The sequence below is a fragment of the Etheostoma cragini genome, chromosome 12, assembly GCF_013103735.1.
Source record: "Etheostoma cragini isolate CJK2018 chromosome 12, CSU_Ecrag_1.0, whole genome shotgun sequence".
NCBI classification, from domain to species: Eukaryota; Metazoa; Chordata; class Actinopteri; order Perciformes; family Percidae; genus Etheostoma; species Etheostoma cragini.
The window spans coordinates 18,244,616-18,262,959 of NC_048418.1; the positions used below are offsets into that span (position 1 = coordinate 18,244,616).

Genomic DNA, 18,344 nt, shown 5'->3' on the forward strand with positions numbered 1-18,344 from the left:
AAGCCAGCGGAGACTAGGACTGGGCAGATGAGCTGAATCTGTTTTTTTTTACAGATTTGACTCTGCCACCTTGCACCCCTCTTCACACCCCCCAGCCCCCTCTTTCACACCTCCCCTAGCCTACTCCCCCTCCCTCCCCTCATCAGCCTGCCACCTTCCACAACCCTCATAAACAATGAGCTAACCCGCCCGATCCTCCCCCCTCACACCACTCAACAGTTCACCACCACCCCTCCCCCTCCCTGAGACTCTCACTTCCCTCCATCCCCACACCCCAGTCATCCTCCTCCCCCTTCTCCATGACAGATGATCAGTTGAGATGTCAACTCAAGAAGATCAAGGCAAGGAAGGCCCCAGGCCCGGACGGCATCAGCCCAAGTCTATTCAGGGACTGTGCTGACCAGCTCTGTGGTGTGTTCAGGCACTTATTCCACCTGAGCCTGAGCCTGGAGAAGGTCCCAGCCCTGTGGAAGACCTCCTGTGTGGTCGCGGTACCAAAGTCACCGCGCCCTAAGGAGCCAAACCACTTCAGGCCTGTTGCCTTGACTTCTCACCCGATGAAGACCATGGAGAGGATCATCCTGCGTCACCTTCGACCCCTGGTAAGCACACAGCTGGACCCCTTGCAGTTTGCTTACCAGCCTGGGATTGGGGTGGATGACGCAGTGATCTACCTGCTGCACAGATTGCAACAGATTTCCACTTGGAGGAAAGCGGTAGCACTGTGAGAGTCATTTTTCAACTTCTCCAGTGCTTTTAACACCATCCAGCCTTCCCTGCTCAAAGTGAAGATGGAGAGTGCTGGAGTTGACCAACACCTGGCTGCATGGACTACCTCACCAACAGACCACAGTATGTGAGGCTCTATCACTGTGTGTCTGACGTGGTGCACTGCAGCACAGGTGCCCCTCAGGGTACGGTGCTCTCCCCCTTCCTTTTCACACTTTATACCTCGGACTTCACTCACAACACCACCCACTGCCACATCCAGAAGTTCTCAGATGACACAGCCGTTGTTGTTTGTGTTTCTGAGGAGAACGTTCTGGAATACAGGACGGTCATCAGGGACTTTGTCAGCTGGTGTGAGCTCAACCAGCTTCAGCTCAACACCAGCAAGACAAAGGAGATGATTGTTGACTTTTGGAGGAAAACATCCCACTTCTCACCGGTGAGCATCCAGGGATTGGACATTGATGTCGTGGAGAGCTACAAATTCCTGGGTGTTCACCTAAATAATAAACTAAACTGGACTGACAACACCAATGCACTCTACAAGAAGGGCCAGAGTCACCTCCATCTGCTGAGGAGACTCAGGTCCTTTAAACTGTGCAGGACTCTCCTCAGGACTTTTTATGACTCTTTGGTGGCCTCTGCCACCCTTTATGCTGTGGTTTGCTGGAGGGGGGGAGCTCGGAAAGGGACAGGAGCAGACTTAATAGACTGATCAGGAGAGCGAGCTCTGTCCTGAACTGTCTTCTGGACCCCTTAGAGGAAGTGGGGGAGAGAAGGATGTTAGCTAAGCTGATATCCATCATGGACAATACCTCTCACCCCCTACATGACACTGTGGGGTCCCTGAGCTGCTCCTTCAGCAGCAGACTGATAGACCCACGGTGCAAGAAGGAGAGGTCAAATGGTCACCAATGAAAAGGAAACTCCCTACTGAGCTCAATGATACCTCACACGAGACTACATGTTGTACAGTTCATTAGCTGTGAAAGGGGCTTGGCCAAACCATAGGGGTTGGGGCAAACCTTTACCAATGAAAAAGGAAGTCTGTGGAAGTCAGTGACCCCCACAAAACCTAAAAATAAAACATGCAAACATCACTACTAGAAATAGCAATAGAACGTGGGGAGGGAAGTTAGGAAGGGGATAGGAAGCAGGAGGTTGGGAGGGAAGTTAGGAAGGGGACGGGAAGCAGGAGGGTGGTAAGGAAGGGGATAGGAAGCAGGAGGTTGGAAGGGAAGTTAGGAAGGGGACGGGAATCAGGAGGTTGGGAGGGAAGTTAGGAAGGGGACAGGAAGCAGGAGGGTGGGAGGGAAGTTAGGAAGGGGACCGGTAGCAGGAGGTTGGGAGGCGGGAGGAAGTTCAATTTCAAAGGTAAGAGGGAGGTAAGAAAAGAGTGAAGTTAGAAGTGGGGAGATTGACAGGGAAGGAGGTTAGGGGGTGAGATGAGGGAGGGGTGGGGGAGGGAGGTTTAAATGGAGAGAGTGATGGTGTTTTAGCTCTTGGTAGAGCCTACATCCACTGACGTGACAGCCATTTCCACCACTGTGATGCTGATTTCATGTCACACCATAGGACAGTGCTGTTACACCAGTGGACGTTTTCAAGATCAAGGCCAGTTTGTGGCCTAGCTATATGAGAGACAGTCTTCAAACCTGACTACCAGTGTTGAGGTTTACATTATTTTGATAGTCAATCAATATAAATTGATGAACATTTTCAGATCAATACATAAATTACATCACACCAAAGGATGGCATAATGGTTACCATTTCCAACAGTGCACGGAAATAGCAAGATTATGAAAATATTTGAGACAAAACTCACCTTGTGTGCAGTCCATGTGTGCTCCAGTTAGGTCTAATGTACTTCCTGGATAAAGAAGGGCCCCTCTAAGCAACGCCAACCCGGACAGTCACGCCACAGGAAAAATGTCATGCTTAAAATGAAATATTTAAAGATTACATTGTATAAAAAATATATTTTAATGAAATATTTTTTATTTAAATTTGTCACCATGAACACAAATGGAGCGTCACGTCAACCACCCACGTGTAGACATCCTAAAATCCTCACTGATAACGGAAATGTCTGCCCCAGTGTCAACAAAAGCATGTACAACAGTGTCCTCAATCACAACTGACACATATCTTTTTGATACATCCACCACACATAAACTGTCTCTGGTAACAACAGTGGGCAGGACGTTACTCCCCGTTTCTCCATTTCAAGGATCCTTCCTTGGTAGGACTAGTCCTTCCAAAAGGTGGTGTGATTTTCACTAGTTATATCTGTAGACGGGAGGTAACACTTCACCGTGTTAACTGCACTAGCAACGTTCAATGAAGGCTAACATGTATGAGGACTTTCCCATGCAATAACGTTGTGTTATAGCATTCATAATGTAAACATCTTTTTGTTGTGTTAACTGTCTTTAAACAGGGACTAACGGAGGTGGTCACCAAGGATGGCAAAGCCAAAGACCAGCAGGGAGACGGAGGCCAAAGAGAGATGTTGAATGCATTATTTGCTATATAAAAAATTGGCATTCTAACAAATGCTTTTAATTAACTGGTTTGTCTGTGTCATTATGTTTTTGGGTGTATATATATAAGTACAAGTGGACATAAATAGAGAGAGATAGATAGAGGGATAGTTTGGCTTGCCTTACAGACAAACCGGCTCCCTGGAGCCATTGTCTTTTAATTTGTCAATCATCCAAGAATAAAGTTGACCTCACAGGTATGGCACACGGTTTCTGCCGGCTCTCTGTTGTCTCCCTTAATAACGTTGGTGTGTTCATTTTATTTGTGTGTCTGTTTGTCCAGCTGTCTTTCCTGTGTCCATGCAAGTATGTAGGCTACTTTTAAAAATAGACAGTTGTTTAACATATATGTAAAAATTGTGTTGGGGTATTGCTCTTTCGGCCATATTCATGACAAAAACTTCCTCAGCAAACAAATACAGCTGTCCTCTGTTGTCTCACATGATCAACATTGCAATGTTCTTACGTGGAGATGTTTTTAGGCCACATTCTATCCACAGGGTGACTAAATATATTGAAAAGGATTTGCTAACTAAAGAAAGTGACCCATCAGCCTGTGGGAGAATAGGTTGATCCAAACATGTATCTCAAGGCAGCCTGCACTGAGATCCCAGTGCCCAGGCAGAGAGGAGGGCCCAGGCTTGATCGTTGCCCCAGTTACACCCAGCAGAGGCAGGGAGCAGGAACCAGGGTAAACCCCCCCAGCCGTCTTCCAGGAAGTTTTGAAGACAGCAGACCGCAAGAGCAGCAGAGTTTGGAGGAACTTCTTCATGTACACAGCCTTTTTTTTCAGGCCGTCCAACCCAGAGCCACCATGGTGTACAGGTAGGGTATTATGTTCTAAAAAAAAAAAAGGGTTGCATGCACTTTAAAATTAAAATAGATAAATACCAACCAATGCTGCATTATGATATAGTGATAGAGCGCTTGTAGAATGAGATTTACAGCACACATGTTTTACATTACTTACATGTTGCATCAATTTGGGTTATCAGGTTGATTATGTTGAATTGACTGCAACTTTTTTTTAATGTGCATTTAGTTTAAGCCCAATCACGGTAAACAGCATCCTGTTTGTCAATTCACTCTGATTTGTGTCATTTATAAATCCGTGGAATTAAGGATTGAAGTTTAACTCTTATCAGCGGGGTCCCTGTCCTGTTAAATACCTAATTAATTCATTTTCTCATAAGGCAGAGTCCTTAGCACAGCGAGAACCAGCACAAATTCCCACTCCCCGATTAGACTGGCACATGAGACCACCTAGACATGCTGCTACAGTATATTTTCAGTAGCTTCAGGATGGTTTCATTATTGTGGAAAGAAGTTAACGTCTTTGCAAAGCAGAAAGAGTATGAGAGTCAGCTGTGATTATATGTGTGTGTATAGATGGAACGCTAAATAGAGAGCCCTTTTTGGGCTTCATTTTTCAGCACCCAAGGTTGCTGCTGGAATTGCATCAATCTTCATCTAACTCTAGGCAGGGACGCAAAGAAGGATATTTCCCAAAATATCTAACTTTAGTGTTTAACCTTTTTTGCACCTATGGTGCAGCTACAGTAGAGCAAAGATAAATAAGACACAGGTGGCATACAATGATGCATTTTGTTGAAGTGTCCAAGATGGACCAGTGCTAGCCAATAATGTTCCCCCCTTGCATGCTGTGCAGAGGAATTTTATGTACAGATTCATATGCTGATTACCGTCAAATAATACACTTTTAACTGCTATAACCAACCTAAGTGATACCAGATACAGTGAGGAAAATAAGTATTTGAACACCCTGCTATTTTGCAAGTTGTCCCACTTAGAAATCATGGAGGGGTCTGAAATTGTCATTGTATGTGCATGTCCACTGTGAGAGATATAATCTAAAAAAAAGAATCCAGAAATCACAATGTAGGATTTTTAACTCTTTAGTTGTATGATACAGCTGCAAATCTACAGTTAGATCTGGAGGGATCGTACAGTCAAACGTGGGTTTGGACTTGTTTTTCTCACAATCCTGCAAGCTGTTCTGTCTGATAGTTTGCTTGGTCTTCCAGATCTCTTAAACTTCCACACGTTCCTGATGACTGCCATCTCTTAATTACATTCCGAAGAGAGGATATTGACATCTGAAAAACACTTTCTATCTTCTTATAGTCTTTCCTGCTTTGTGAGTGTCAGCTATTTTCAGTTTCAGTTTTCTAGACAACTGCTTAGAAGAACCCATGTTGCCATTGTTGGGGCAAGGTCAGATGAGTCTGGGCATTTAAAACCTTAAGATTGACATCACCTATCTCTATAGATATCTATCTATAGATATATAGATATATCTACATATATCTATATCTACAACAATGTATATACAGTATATATATATATATATCTATATATATATAGATATATATGAATATATATATATATACATGAAGATATATAGATATATATATATATACTGTACATATACTGTATATTTATACCAATGATATATGAATGAAATGAAAATGTCAGCATTTATATCTAAATCAAGATAGCATCCCAAATTTGCTGAAATTTTATTGAATCCATTTTTCCTTCTACTCGTGAAATGTTCCCTGTGCCACTGGCTGCAATACAACCCCAAAGCATGATTGATCCCCCCCATGCTTAACAGTTGGACAGTTAACCATATGTAGTGGTTGCAAACTGAGATGAGGCGGATAATGATACCGATCATAATGATGGTGGAGATGATGATAATGGAAATATCGGGAGATGATGAGTAGATGTTAGTGTTACTATATCTGAAGGACAGTGATGAGGAGGATGATGATGATGGTGGTGGTGGTGGTGATGACTTTGTATTTTGTAAGTCCTTGTTCCCTCCCATCAGATTTGGAGTCAAGCTATTTCATGCATGTTTGCTGGCCCAGAGTGAAATTTGCGCTTAATAATAACTGTGACTTTTATGTCTACACCAAGTGTGTGCCTCCCTTTTAGAGCAGATTAAACAGCCAAATCCTCTTTGGTTTTGTATGCACAGTGTATCACGGTCACTTGTGCTGCCGGTCTAATCGGTATAGGGGAAACACTACGGACGTGGTGTGGGAGCATGCTGCGTAAAAATTATGATTTATAGAGGAGAGATGGGAGTAGGGGATGAGAGAACAGGGGATACCAGACGAACAAAAGATGTAAGCGATAGATAAAGGGGAATGCAGAGGATAAATACAGAAAGCAGCGAGAGACTGGGACTGCTGCAGCAGTGACGTCACAGATAGCTTGGAAAGGTTTCCCCCCCCGTCTCTCAAATACTCAACAGGAGGTTACTGCTGATAACGACAACTGTATTGAAAAGCCTTTTGAACACGAGGATAAAATGTGCAACACAAAAATATTTCATGACAAGTCAAGATAAGACCAATGCTGTAGTTGTGTGATATGGATGTTGCTGAATGTGGCTATAATAGGTAAAGACAATCACTGCTCTCTGCATACAGTAGATGCAGCAGTTTAAAGGAAAACCGGCAGTGCTATTAAGCTGACAGATGTTCCAGACTGTGGGAAACCCAAGGTTTGGTTAGAGGTTATTATTAGTCTCCTCAGTAAGGCGTCATGTTGGCTCATTCAGTTGCCATATGGAGGTCTGTGCCTTAGCAACAGAGTTTTAAAACTCTATTATAGGTACTCACTGTAGCAATTAAAACAGAGTGGTTTGCCTCAGGGTAGCAGCGTTATAAACCGTTGGGGGTTTCCAGTTCTAGTTGACGCTTTTGACTGACACATTTTTAAATGGGATTGCTGGGGAGGAAGTTGTAGCCTTAAGATGCTGCTGACATTAGAGATATGTTTTCAACATTGACCAACTGTGAAGTTCCCTCACCAGAGCATCACAGATTGTTATTGAGCCAGAACATAGTCTTCCAACAGGCCAAAGCACTCTAGAAGATGTAGAAATGGCAGCCCTTCGTGTGATTTAAAGGTGCACTCCACTGATTTTACACATCAAGATCAGTTTACTTGTCAAAAACAATGCTTCTGGTTCTGTGAAAATAGATATTTATATAATGTCTTTTGTGGCTCTGGAAGAAGCTTTTCAAACTGCAAAATGGTGGTGTCAGGTTGGGCCTTGAGTCTTCCAATCATTAAGAGAACGCCTTTTTTCCCAGAGTTTAATAGATTTAAAATATACCAGACAAGGCAATGTAGGTTCCAGGGTTTTTTGAATGTTGACCCATACTATGCACTTACATTTTCTTATTTTTTTTTTAGTCCTCCAATTTTGTGGATGTCCAAATCCCTGGAATGCCCCCTTTAAGAAATAATTCAATCTTCAATAATTATTCTAGCTCAAAAAGTTGAGCTATGTCAATACAATACATATATTGTCAATACAAGTCCTGGTTTAGTTTCAAATCCCCCCATTGTTTGATCTCTGGAGGTCATGTGCCAAAACGTTTTAGTAGCATTCCTGTGTATTACAAGCCCTTGAAAAGACAGTAAACGGCTATAATCTCAACTCAGATACAATACATTTCATCACACAATGTATAGTTTATAAACATACAAAAATTGGACCCAGAATCCAACTTTGGAAGCAAAAATGACCGGGCCTTGTCAAATCTGATTTTCGCTGTTATCAAATAAAATCACAAGGATAAAAATAAAACTGTGCTGGCCCCGAGGTTCATGGATGCTCAATGAACCATGGAATCCAACATTGTCACATTGCTGCTCAGTGGGGGAGGAAAATAAGACTGCGTTGCCTGAACACTTGTTTATGCTTTATTTCACTGTGCCACTTAACATGAGATGTCAGTGTGAGCCTCCCTGGATTCTTCCTGCAATGAACTATAGTCCGTCATTTATCACAGTAGAAAACATGAATTGTATTATGCAATTTGTACATTGGTCTTTGATTGGAAGTTAGTACTTATTAAATGGTTGTTTATGCAATGTAAAGAGGGCTTGCACTGTAATGGCAGACAAACAAAACAAAAAGAGGGGGGTAGCAAGTAAAGTCATCACCAGTGAAGCGAAGCGTGTCTTTGGCGTGCACATGTAGGTTACAGTAATTAACCACCATATGCCACTTTAACATCCCGCCTGAAGTAAATAAACACACATGAAGTCACTTCAACTCAGTTCCCTTGATTTCCATTCAGAATGTACCTCTTCCTCTTTTCCTCTCTCTCTCTGTGAGTGTGTGGCGCCATAGTAAAAAAACACTGCAGTTCTTTCAGCCAGTCAGTCAGAGCCAGTAGCCTATACACGCTGTCTCTCTCTCTCATACAGCGCCTGGCTCACTCACTCTACACTCAACACCCGCTGCTCCTCGCCTACTCACTGCATCTGTTCTCTTCTCCCTGAAGTGAGGTACCATGCCTCCTGCTTTCTCCTCCTCCTCCTGTCCGCTTGTCTGTTACCATTCTAGGGTCTCTTTATCAAACAGAGCGTTCTTGCTGCAAAGCCGGGGACCATAAAAGCTGTGTTACTTGCTCGAGGACTTTGGAGACGGGACAAGGCAGCTTGCCGGGTCTAAGGACAGCTACCGGAAACGCTGCTGCTTTTTGCCGCTTTCTGTTGGGATGTAGATCTTTGCGGGCCTGTGCTTGCTGTGTAACACCGCTTGATTCCTCACACAGGTGCAGGAGGGCACACGTCAATCAAGAATCTCTTTCTTGGTTGTAAGAGAACGCTCGGAATACATTGTGCGTAAGAACGGTAGATTTGATAATGTGTGTTGTGAGGGGAAGCAAATGCAGCTGTTTGCCAGAAAATATTTGAGTGTTTTCTGTGAAAAGCATGACCTTGTTTTTAAAATGTGTGACAGGAGTTAGTCGGGGCCTGCGACGATGTGTCTGTGCATGTGCTTACATCGTCGAAGGTCTAGTGTGGTGGTGTAGTGTTAGTGTCCCTTGCTCCAGGTGTTTGACTACAAGGCTTAGCCGGCGGTTGGAGGATGAGCAAAAGTCCCCAGACACCCACAACTCCTGACTGCCCCTACAAAACATGCCAGATACCTACTGAGATATACATTAAAAGAGAAACTAGAGGAAGACTTTGTAAAAAGAAATGGACCCAAGCAGAAACAAGCAAGTTTGAGTTGGAAATGGAAAAGTGCACAATAGTTTATATAGAATGAGGTGAGGACGATAAAACAGGACAGAAAAAGAAAGTGAAAAATGAAATAGAAAGGCAAGAAAAACTAGGGCAGTATAGAACTCATTATTTATACTGCCACAAGGAAGCAGCCTAAAGGTGTGAGCAGAAAACATCAAATGAGATAAAAAAGCATGGAAAAAGAAAACACGGATTCAGGTTTTTCTCTTCTATCTGGTTTAGCAGGACATTTTCCTTATCTCCTCACACCTTTAACCCTAAACCATTTAACCATCTGCAACACACGCTCTCAAGTGCTCTACTCAATTGGGCGACTCATTCAGTGCCTCTTCTCCTTCATCCTTTTCCCTCCATTTCCATCCTCTCTTATATATTCAGGTGGAGTCAGACCGTCACTGAATCACCGTCTCAACTCCTCATACACTGACCAGACCTGCCCTCCTGCTATGTTTGATCTTCATGTGACATTGGCTTGAGATTCTTCTCCTAAAAAAACAACTGAATGATCTCCCCCATCATTCCCATCTTTAAATTCCCATATGAAATTCAGCAGCACCAAGCAGAACTGGCATGGACCATTGACTTTCAACTTTACATGAGAACAACGAGGACAAAATCTAAGTTCCACCGACTGTTGGGGTACTTTTAAAGACAGAAATACAGCCGTGTTTGTCCTCGGGCAGCTCTGGTGGCATTTGCCAACAGCCATGCAGGTTTCATTTGCATGCACGGACCACGGGCTGAAGGCCCCGCGTAACGGCGAGCACAGCAAGCAGAACGCCACCAGCCCCAACACAACCACCCAGGCCCGCGCCCGCTTCCGCACCGTGGCTCTGATAGCTCGCAGCCTGGGCTCCTTCACCCACCGCTACCACCACAACCTGAAGGAGTCCACCGGCAAGCTCACGGGCATGAAGTACCGGTACGTAGACTCATGGAGACTGTGTGAGAAAAGAGAACAAGGTGTATTTAGTTTAATTTAGTTTAGCTTTCTCTCCTCTGTCCAGTGTATGCTCTGAAAACATGCCACAACTCTGAATTTGAGGGAAAGAAACATAACTGAATATGAATCACAACACAATATAACATGTTAGAAAATGGTAAAAAAAACAAAATAACAAAAATTTGATCAAAAGATGGATACAATGAAGATATGAGCAGGTGGAGAGTTGGATGCCGTGTTAGTGTGATTGTGTCAAGATAAAATACATTTTTCCAGATGCATATTTATTGAGAACTCTATATTTACACCACAATTAATAGTGTCTGAGGCAAACTAGGATTGGGAACAGTTTGAGTTTGTATGGAGTTTAATTGAATTGATTAATTTAAAGTGCAATTTGATGAGAGAAAACATATTTTCGTGTGGTTATTACAAATATAAAAAAAAACTGAAAAGATTCTTTTTCAGGAACTCAGAAAATATATATTTAAAGTTTTTTTAAGATGGGCTATTGGTTTTTAAACTGGACTGGTTTTGACCTCACAGATTAGGCCTGCACTTGGGACCGCGTAGACAAAATGACAAACAAAAACAAATAAAACAACTGTCACAAAGATATGTCCCTCTATATTTAATAACCGAAAATTATGAAATAAAGATAATACAATTAAAAACCTCACAATTTGTATTACAGCATAGTTGGATGCAATCATCATCATGTAAGAGAAAAATACAAATTTGAGATTCTCACAACACACAAGCTGACCAAAACGGTGGTGGTAAACATCTGTGCAAGCTGTGTGTACTGACACAATCTGTCTATAAATAGGGTGTTAGAGGAGTTCACTGGCAAATGTGGGAGCATAAATGATGCTGCAGCAGAGTATGGATACCATGAGACACAATATGGGATAATTGAACTTACAGTGGTGCTGATTCTTTCCAGTCAGCGTATTGTCGGCAGTGAAACGTTACCAATAACATAGATACCAGAAACCAGAGAAATATATGTGACATCCTGGTGAAGTGGACTCCACATATAGCTAAATAAATCACCTGAAACTGGCCGCTACAATACAGTACATTCTGGAAGTTAGTTTCACAGTAAAGCCAAGCGGAGGGGTGTGTGTGTGTGTGTGTGTGTGTGTGTGTGTGTGTGTGTGTGTGTGTGTGTGAGTGTGAGTGAGTGGGTGTGGGTGTGTGGGTGGGAGTAACAAGGCTGGGAGAAAGAAACAATGCTCTCTTATATCAGTGAGTGGGCTTTCAACCCAGACCACAGGAGCAAAATAGTAACTTTTACTGCTAGGAGAAGGTGGCGTCATCGCTAACAGTGTCAGAATCAAGACAGAGACAGAGAAAGACTGAGAGAAAGAGGAGATGATGGGAAGAGTTAGATAGCCGAAATGGAAGACGGAAAGACCAATAAAAAAATAAATTAGAGAGTGAATGAGAGAGAAAATTGGGGCATTTGGGTCAGTACACAGGAAAAAGGCAATTAGCAGAAACTCAGCAGATTGGATGTGGAGCAGCTAAATCTGATACGTGTCTGCTTGTCACACAATCTCATCTTGTTTCCATAACAACATCGAAATGGCCTTCAATCTGTTCCCAGCACCAAACAAGACTCCATTGTGCTAACTGGTTCAGCCTTTACCATAGAATGTTTTCTATTACCGGAAAATATACATTTTTGAAATTCTATTGCATTTTTCCATCATTTTTGCTTTTTTTATTTTTATTTTTTACCAAGGCTCAAATGCAACCACAAGAAGCCACATTTTAGCCATACTTGTTTCACTCTTGCTTCTATTATCCTTAGGGAGGAATTGATACAAAGATTTTGCAGAACTTATGCAAAGTGCATGGCACCTAAATGTGTTTAATTTGGTTTGTGAGGATTTGCTTGTTCTTGTAGCTCATTCTAAAAACAGAGGATGCTAGCAATAAAGCTTCCTACAAGCTTTCAGAAAATCCCCTACTTCCACCGCAGAATGGCAAATGTTGGTTAAATTTCTAATTTGTTACATCCCCTCTCTATTCTGTCCATCTCTTTCTTCTAGTACTGTAGCTGTCTCTCTTTGTTTCACTCAAACCACTGATTTAAAGCTTTTTGGATGAAGTAGGTGCTTGTATTGCTTTGGATGCCATCTGACAGGGAATCTCTTACTCTTGAGGTGAAACTAAGTCAGCAACTAATTCTGCTTTTTGCAAACTGTAAAGTTTTAATATGATAACAAATGAAAGCACTTTTACTTAAATTGTTTTTGTGTGTGTGTTTGTGTGTGTGTGTGTGTGTGTGTGTGTGTGTGTGTGTGTGTGTGTGTGTGTGTGTGTGTGTGTGTGTGTGTGTGCGCGTGTGTGCGTGTGTGCGTGTGTGTGTTTTCTGTGTTGGCGTTTGCATTTTACACATTGCATCACATATATGAGTGCACGTACGTGCATGAGACTTCTGTGCCGTTGAGGCTCTGCATCGGGAACATCCGAAGGCGTAGCAAGTTGAGAGCGAGTGAGTGAGCATAGACTAATAATAACACCATCCGCAGCATTTTAGTTGTCATGGCAATATACAGTACTGTGTAGTGTAGCCAAATATAGTGTAAGTATAGTTGTGATGTCCCATAGTTGCTAACACCCAACATTGTTGCACCTCTTTCTTGCTCCTAGAATAATACACAAACCCACAAACAGCACGCACACAGGCCAAAACATGTGCTGTAACTTAACACGCTGTTGTTGCTGGCCAGAAAAAAATTCTGGTCCCTGGTAGGGAGCCCCTGGTCACCTGGACTGAAGTTCATAATGGTCTTCAGGCAGCAGAAGGCCTTTTGACAGTCCAGAAGGTTTGAGGGCGATTCCACTTGGTTGGTTCAGAGCTGCACTGCAGATGGGCATGCAAAAGAATCCCTTCTGTCGGTTCCTTCAAAGGCAGGCTTATCAGCAGCCAGCAGAGAGAGGCACTCTCTGCTGTGTATACATATGTGTGTTGACAGAGTGAGTAATGTATAAAGCAGCTGTATGAAGTGTATGTTGTGTGTCTGTGTGTGTGTGTGTGTGTGTGTGCGCGTTGTGTGCGGGCGTATGCATTTGGCACATTGCACATGAAATAGCCTGTGTGCGTCGGAACTTAGGGCTTGGCAAGACTAATTTACGACTCAGGATTTGTTTTCTATTGTTGTAATCAAACCATAGGATTCTATAATATCATAATTGCTATGTTGTATGACATTAGCACTGCAAAGCAACTATGTTGTATGATTTCCTTTAGAACAATTTCTAAAATCCTTGCAATTCACTAGCACTTTTTTTCAGTTTGACTTATTCATTTCGATGCATTCCAGTGAACAGAAACCATACCTTAAAAGATAGTGTCTTTTCATCAGTATTGTATGTGGTTCATGCTGGCTACTACAAGTTGTAGAACACTTTGTCTTTGCACAGTGACACACAGTCAAGCTGAATTCAGGTTTTGTTTGTGAGAAGCAGCCCCAGAGCGACTGTCACCATGCATTCATTAATGATTCTGCTCTGCCTTTAGCTTAATCCTTTTAATTAAAACCAATTTCCTATTTTAAGTCCCTCTAGTTAATAAGCCAATGTGCTATCAAACTTTAGGCAAACACACTGGTGTAAGTGACTTTTGGGTAACACTATGTCTCCTGAGTCATTGATTGGTTTCTTCTGCTTAGAAGTTTAAATGTACAAAGTTATGAGGCGCCCTGGTGCTCACCTGGTTAATCGCCCCATGTAACAAGGCTCAGTCCTTATTCTGCGTGTGTGTTTGTGTGTGTGTGTGTTCGCCAGGCTTCACAATACCGCGTGTTTACACACAGAGCCCATCATGCTGATTTTGCTCAGAGACACACTGTCTGGCAGCTCACTGAGTTGCTTTTTTGCCCAGTTTTGTTTTTATCAGGCATCAAAAGTCTTGGGTTAGATTCCAACCTGCGGCCCTTTGCTGAATGTCCCCCCCCCGTCTCTCCCCCACCTTTACTATCTACAACTGTACTACCAATTAAAGGCCAAAAAAGGCAAGTAAATAAGATTTTAAAAAGTAATCAAAAAATACTGATGACATGTGGTCTGTTATTGTCATCGGAAAGTACTTTGTTGTTAATTTATTATATGTTGAGGCCTTAAACAACTTAGTCAAGAACACTTCCTTTACAATAGTGTGGTGGGGAGCACACTGCAGATTCTTTTTACATATTTAGCATAAAGTATTTTTCTTTGTACCACAAATCATTCTGTGGATTTAGACCAGGTGTACGGAGGCTTGTTTGATTGAATATTACACAGAGGGCTGCATTTTTTAGGAGCTGTCTGTTGACAGCTGCAACAAGACTAGCCTTATGTCTGATGTCCCTGTCCACAAAAAGATAACGGATACTGCATGGGGATGCAGCTGGGGGCACTCAGGATGTGCCATAAATCATTAACCATATATTTGCTTCGTTGTTCATCTCAGTGTGTTAATGTTTGTGTTTTGTAGTGAACTTGGATCACGTGTGTGCATGCGCAGGTGCCTGTGTGTGTTTGTGTGTGTGTGTGTGTGTGTTTGAGTTTGTGTGTGTGTGTGTTTGTTTGCATGGTTTCACACAGCCATCATGCTTATTTTGCTCAGAGACACACTGTCTGGCAGCTGTCTGAGTTTCTTTTTTGCCCAGTTTTGTGTTTTTATCAGACATCAAATGTCTTCATCACCCTTCAAAAAAAACGCTGTATTTTATGTTCCAACATAATTTACATCATTTAGGTCATGTTCTAACAATATGAGCCTGGGTGTTGCACAACTGGAGCCTTGTAGCATGGAGCTCCATTCTCCCTAATGTCCAAACTAAATTTGCCCCACACAGCCCAGATGTTTTGCATAAATTTTGCATTTTGATTAAAGGTCACAACTTAAATGGTTTTCTGTGAGCATAATGGTTTTATAATAGTGTTGCTTTGCAAATGCTATTTTGACCTTTTCTCCTTAAGTGGCCTCCATAAACAAACTGTAATCAGAAGATTGTTCAAGTGCTAATGCTGAAGGTTAACATGACAGCATGTCTATGTTAGTAGCACTGGATCTCATGTCAGTTTGCATGTGCATGTGTCCTTAGGCAAAATAATGAACCCCAAATTGCTGAGAAGGCTATGCCGGTGTGCAAATGATTAGATTAGCTCCTGATGAGCAGATTGGCACCTTGCATGGCAGCCTCTGCCATGTGTGTTTGAAGAGGGTGAATGTGGCATCACAACCGTCGCACCCAAAAATGCCTGTGCCCACCTACTTAACGCACAGATCTCTTAAAAAAAACTTTAATTTTATATTATCATAGTTGCTAACTTTGTGTTGCATTACTGTTGCATTCTTTATCATTAAAACACTAAAAAATATAAAGAAACAATGGTGTGATTTTGTATGATTAATGGGAATCTACACTGCAACAGCCTATCACGGCCTTACTAAAAAGAACGTTAGGCTACGTACTTGATGTAGCCTACGTCAGTGTAGCAGCTCAACAGTTAGCGCGCATTTTCGAAAGCTGGATGAGTTTTTGCTGACTAACTCCCTTCAGTTTGTCATCACGGATATCCGTAAGTGTTTTAAAAGACCACCAACATTGTCCTCTAACAAACCGGATACAACACCGACGCCTCCTAATGTTGTAGTAGGAGAAGGAGACCCTGGACGACAGTCCGAGCCTGATGCTAGTGGCTCTGTGGAGCCTGACAGGTGCGGTTGATGTTATTGTAGAAATATTTATCAGGATCAATATTGTTCTCCATTTCATACAGTTTGTTCATTTGGGTCAAAGGTTTCTAGATTCAAGTTTTCATAGTTTTCATGTGCATGTGAGATAGTACTCACACAGTCAGGTGATCCTAGTTCACCAAAGTCGTTACCTTCCATGTCATTAAATGGAAAGGAATCCTTATCAGGTCACATCGTTGTCGCCATTCTGTAGTGAAGTTAAACCACTTTAACATTTCCAAGTCCTAGACTTATCGTAGTGTAGATCCATTCACAACCCGAAATGATGTCACTGAGAACTCTTCCATGTAGCAAATTGTAAACAATTCGAAGGGCAGAACTGTGCGTGCATATGTGAGTGCAAGTGTATGGGTGTGTGTGTGTGTGTGTGTGTGTGTGTGTGTGTGTGTGTGTGTGTGTGTGTGTGTGCGTGTCTCATGGCAGTGAATATCTCTCTACTGACTGCTTTTACATGTTTGAGAGATGCTTCTTGTGTTACATATAATATGTTGTATAGTCAAGTGTTTTATGCATCTTCATAACATTGCTTCTGTGTGTGGTGTAGGCTGTAGGTTACCTATTGCTGTTGGTTATGTTTAACAGTTAAACTTTAATGTGATGATTGCCTGCTGCGCGAATAGAGTATATGATTATTTAATAATAATTGTCCCCTCCCATGCCTTTCATATGCACCCCTTAAGACTGATGTCGGCGACGCGACTGGGTGGCTGGTAGTAAATGCTTTGAAGTGAATTAAATTGTGAATTGTATTGAAAGGATAGCCCCATAGTTTGGGATGTAGTAGCCTATAGTGCAAGTCCATTTACCATTTATCAATTGAATCTAATGACGTGTAAATTACAAAACCATGCTTGGTGGCTTGGTTGAAAAAAGTAAAACATCAAATGATCAGATAAACAATACCTTTCAAATGTCATTGAAAACATAAACTGACCTTACAGAAATGCTTCCAGGTTTAACACAAATCCAGTTTGGATCAGAACTTGTGGCTTGGCAAGGTTCTGTCTCGATAGTTAGTTTTTTTTTTATATTATGGTAATCATACCGTAGGCTTCTATAATATAATAATAATTGCTTTGTAGTGTAACAATAAACTAAAAAGCAACTATTACGCCTGATTTCCTCCAGAATCAGGTCTAAGATCCATGACAATGCAGTTGAAAATGTTTCAGTTTGACTTGTTCATTTTGATGCATGCCTGTGAACAGAAGCTAAACCTAAATAAATACTGTCACATACTTTCTACTAGTACTGTATGAAGGTTTTCCTGTTATCATGACATGATTTTTATTCTCCACATTGCATCGCTCTGAATCAACCACTTCAGCGCCGCCCCCATGTTTTTCAATACAGGATCAACCCACAGGCCACTAGCTTCAATCATGTGTATCTGCTGAAAATACAATTTTTCTGTGTGAGATTCCCTACCCATTGGTTTGGGAAAACAAATGTCAGAGTGCTTTGAACAACCTTTTAATACCTACCAAAAAATGTAAATAGTGTATGCATATGAGAGTCTGTGTATACTGAATGAAAATGAAGAAGAAAACCTGAAACAATGTCAACTTTGGGCCTTTGGGGGAAAAAGCACAAAGTCATGTCCAGACTCTGACTCTTTATTGCACACACAATACACACACACACACACAGAGCCCTCTAGGGAGCCAGCTGTCATTTCCTATTTCCCATTCTGTGTCATATACAATGTTTCATTCGGAGAGGGCGTTTGATCTGGTTAGACTTGGGGCTTGGACTTACAACTCTGCAAGTCTCAGTCTTTGGCTAGTGGCTCTTGGTTTCTGTCTCTCTTTTTAACACTCTTTTTCCTGCTCTTCTTCATCCCTTTCTCTTCTTCTGTCATTGGTAAAGATTCAGCCATGTCAGCTTCATCAATGATATTTTTTCCCTACAAGTCTGCAAATCTATTCCTTTTCCCCTCAAAGAGCTTGATTTCACTTCCTTACTTTCTTCCCACCCACACAGACCCTGTCTCTGATATTTTTGGAATATGACCTGCCTTTCTACCCTGCACTGAATTATTATGATTACAACAATATGGTTGCCATCAGAAGGACGGTGGGAACTGAGGAGGTGGGCGTTGTCTAATCCCTCTGCCCATCAAGGCTGGCTTGTGTGGGTTTGCTTAGTCTACATTAATCCCCAGCAAGTGAGGAGTGTATCTGTTTACTCACAATCTTGACAAAAGTGTTAGATGACAAATATTGTGGTAAGCAATCCAGTATCAGTAAGAAACACCACTTGAGACCCATATAAGTGCTTTG

At 42.1% G+C, this 18,344-nt stretch overlaps 1 protein-coding gene across 7 annotated transcripts in view; it reads left to right on the plus strand.

The window, feature by feature from the left end:
- Positions 1 to 3,805: 3,805 nt before the first annotated feature.
- kcnab1b (potassium voltage-gated channel, shaker-related subfamily, beta member 1 b) overlaps positions 3,806 to 18,344 on the plus strand; it is a 42,388-nt gene continuing 27,849 nt past the window's right edge. Inside the window, exons 1-2 of one of the 7 annotated variants that reach the window (XM_034886890.1) lie at positions 4,012 to 4,099; positions 9,740 to 10,283. In XM_034886890.1, coding sequence (XP_034742781.1) covers positions 10,069 to 10,283 — 215 coding nt within the window. In that variant the 5' untranslated portion in view covers positions 4,012 to 4,099; positions 9,740 to 10,068. Of the gene's footprint in view, positions 4,100 to 6,304; positions 6,564 to 8,493; positions 8,954 to 9,739; positions 10,284 to 18,344 lie in introns of those variants that run through there. The other 6 variants (XM_034886888.1, XM_034886886.1, XM_034886887.1 and 3 more) reach the window with 6 other exon arrangements.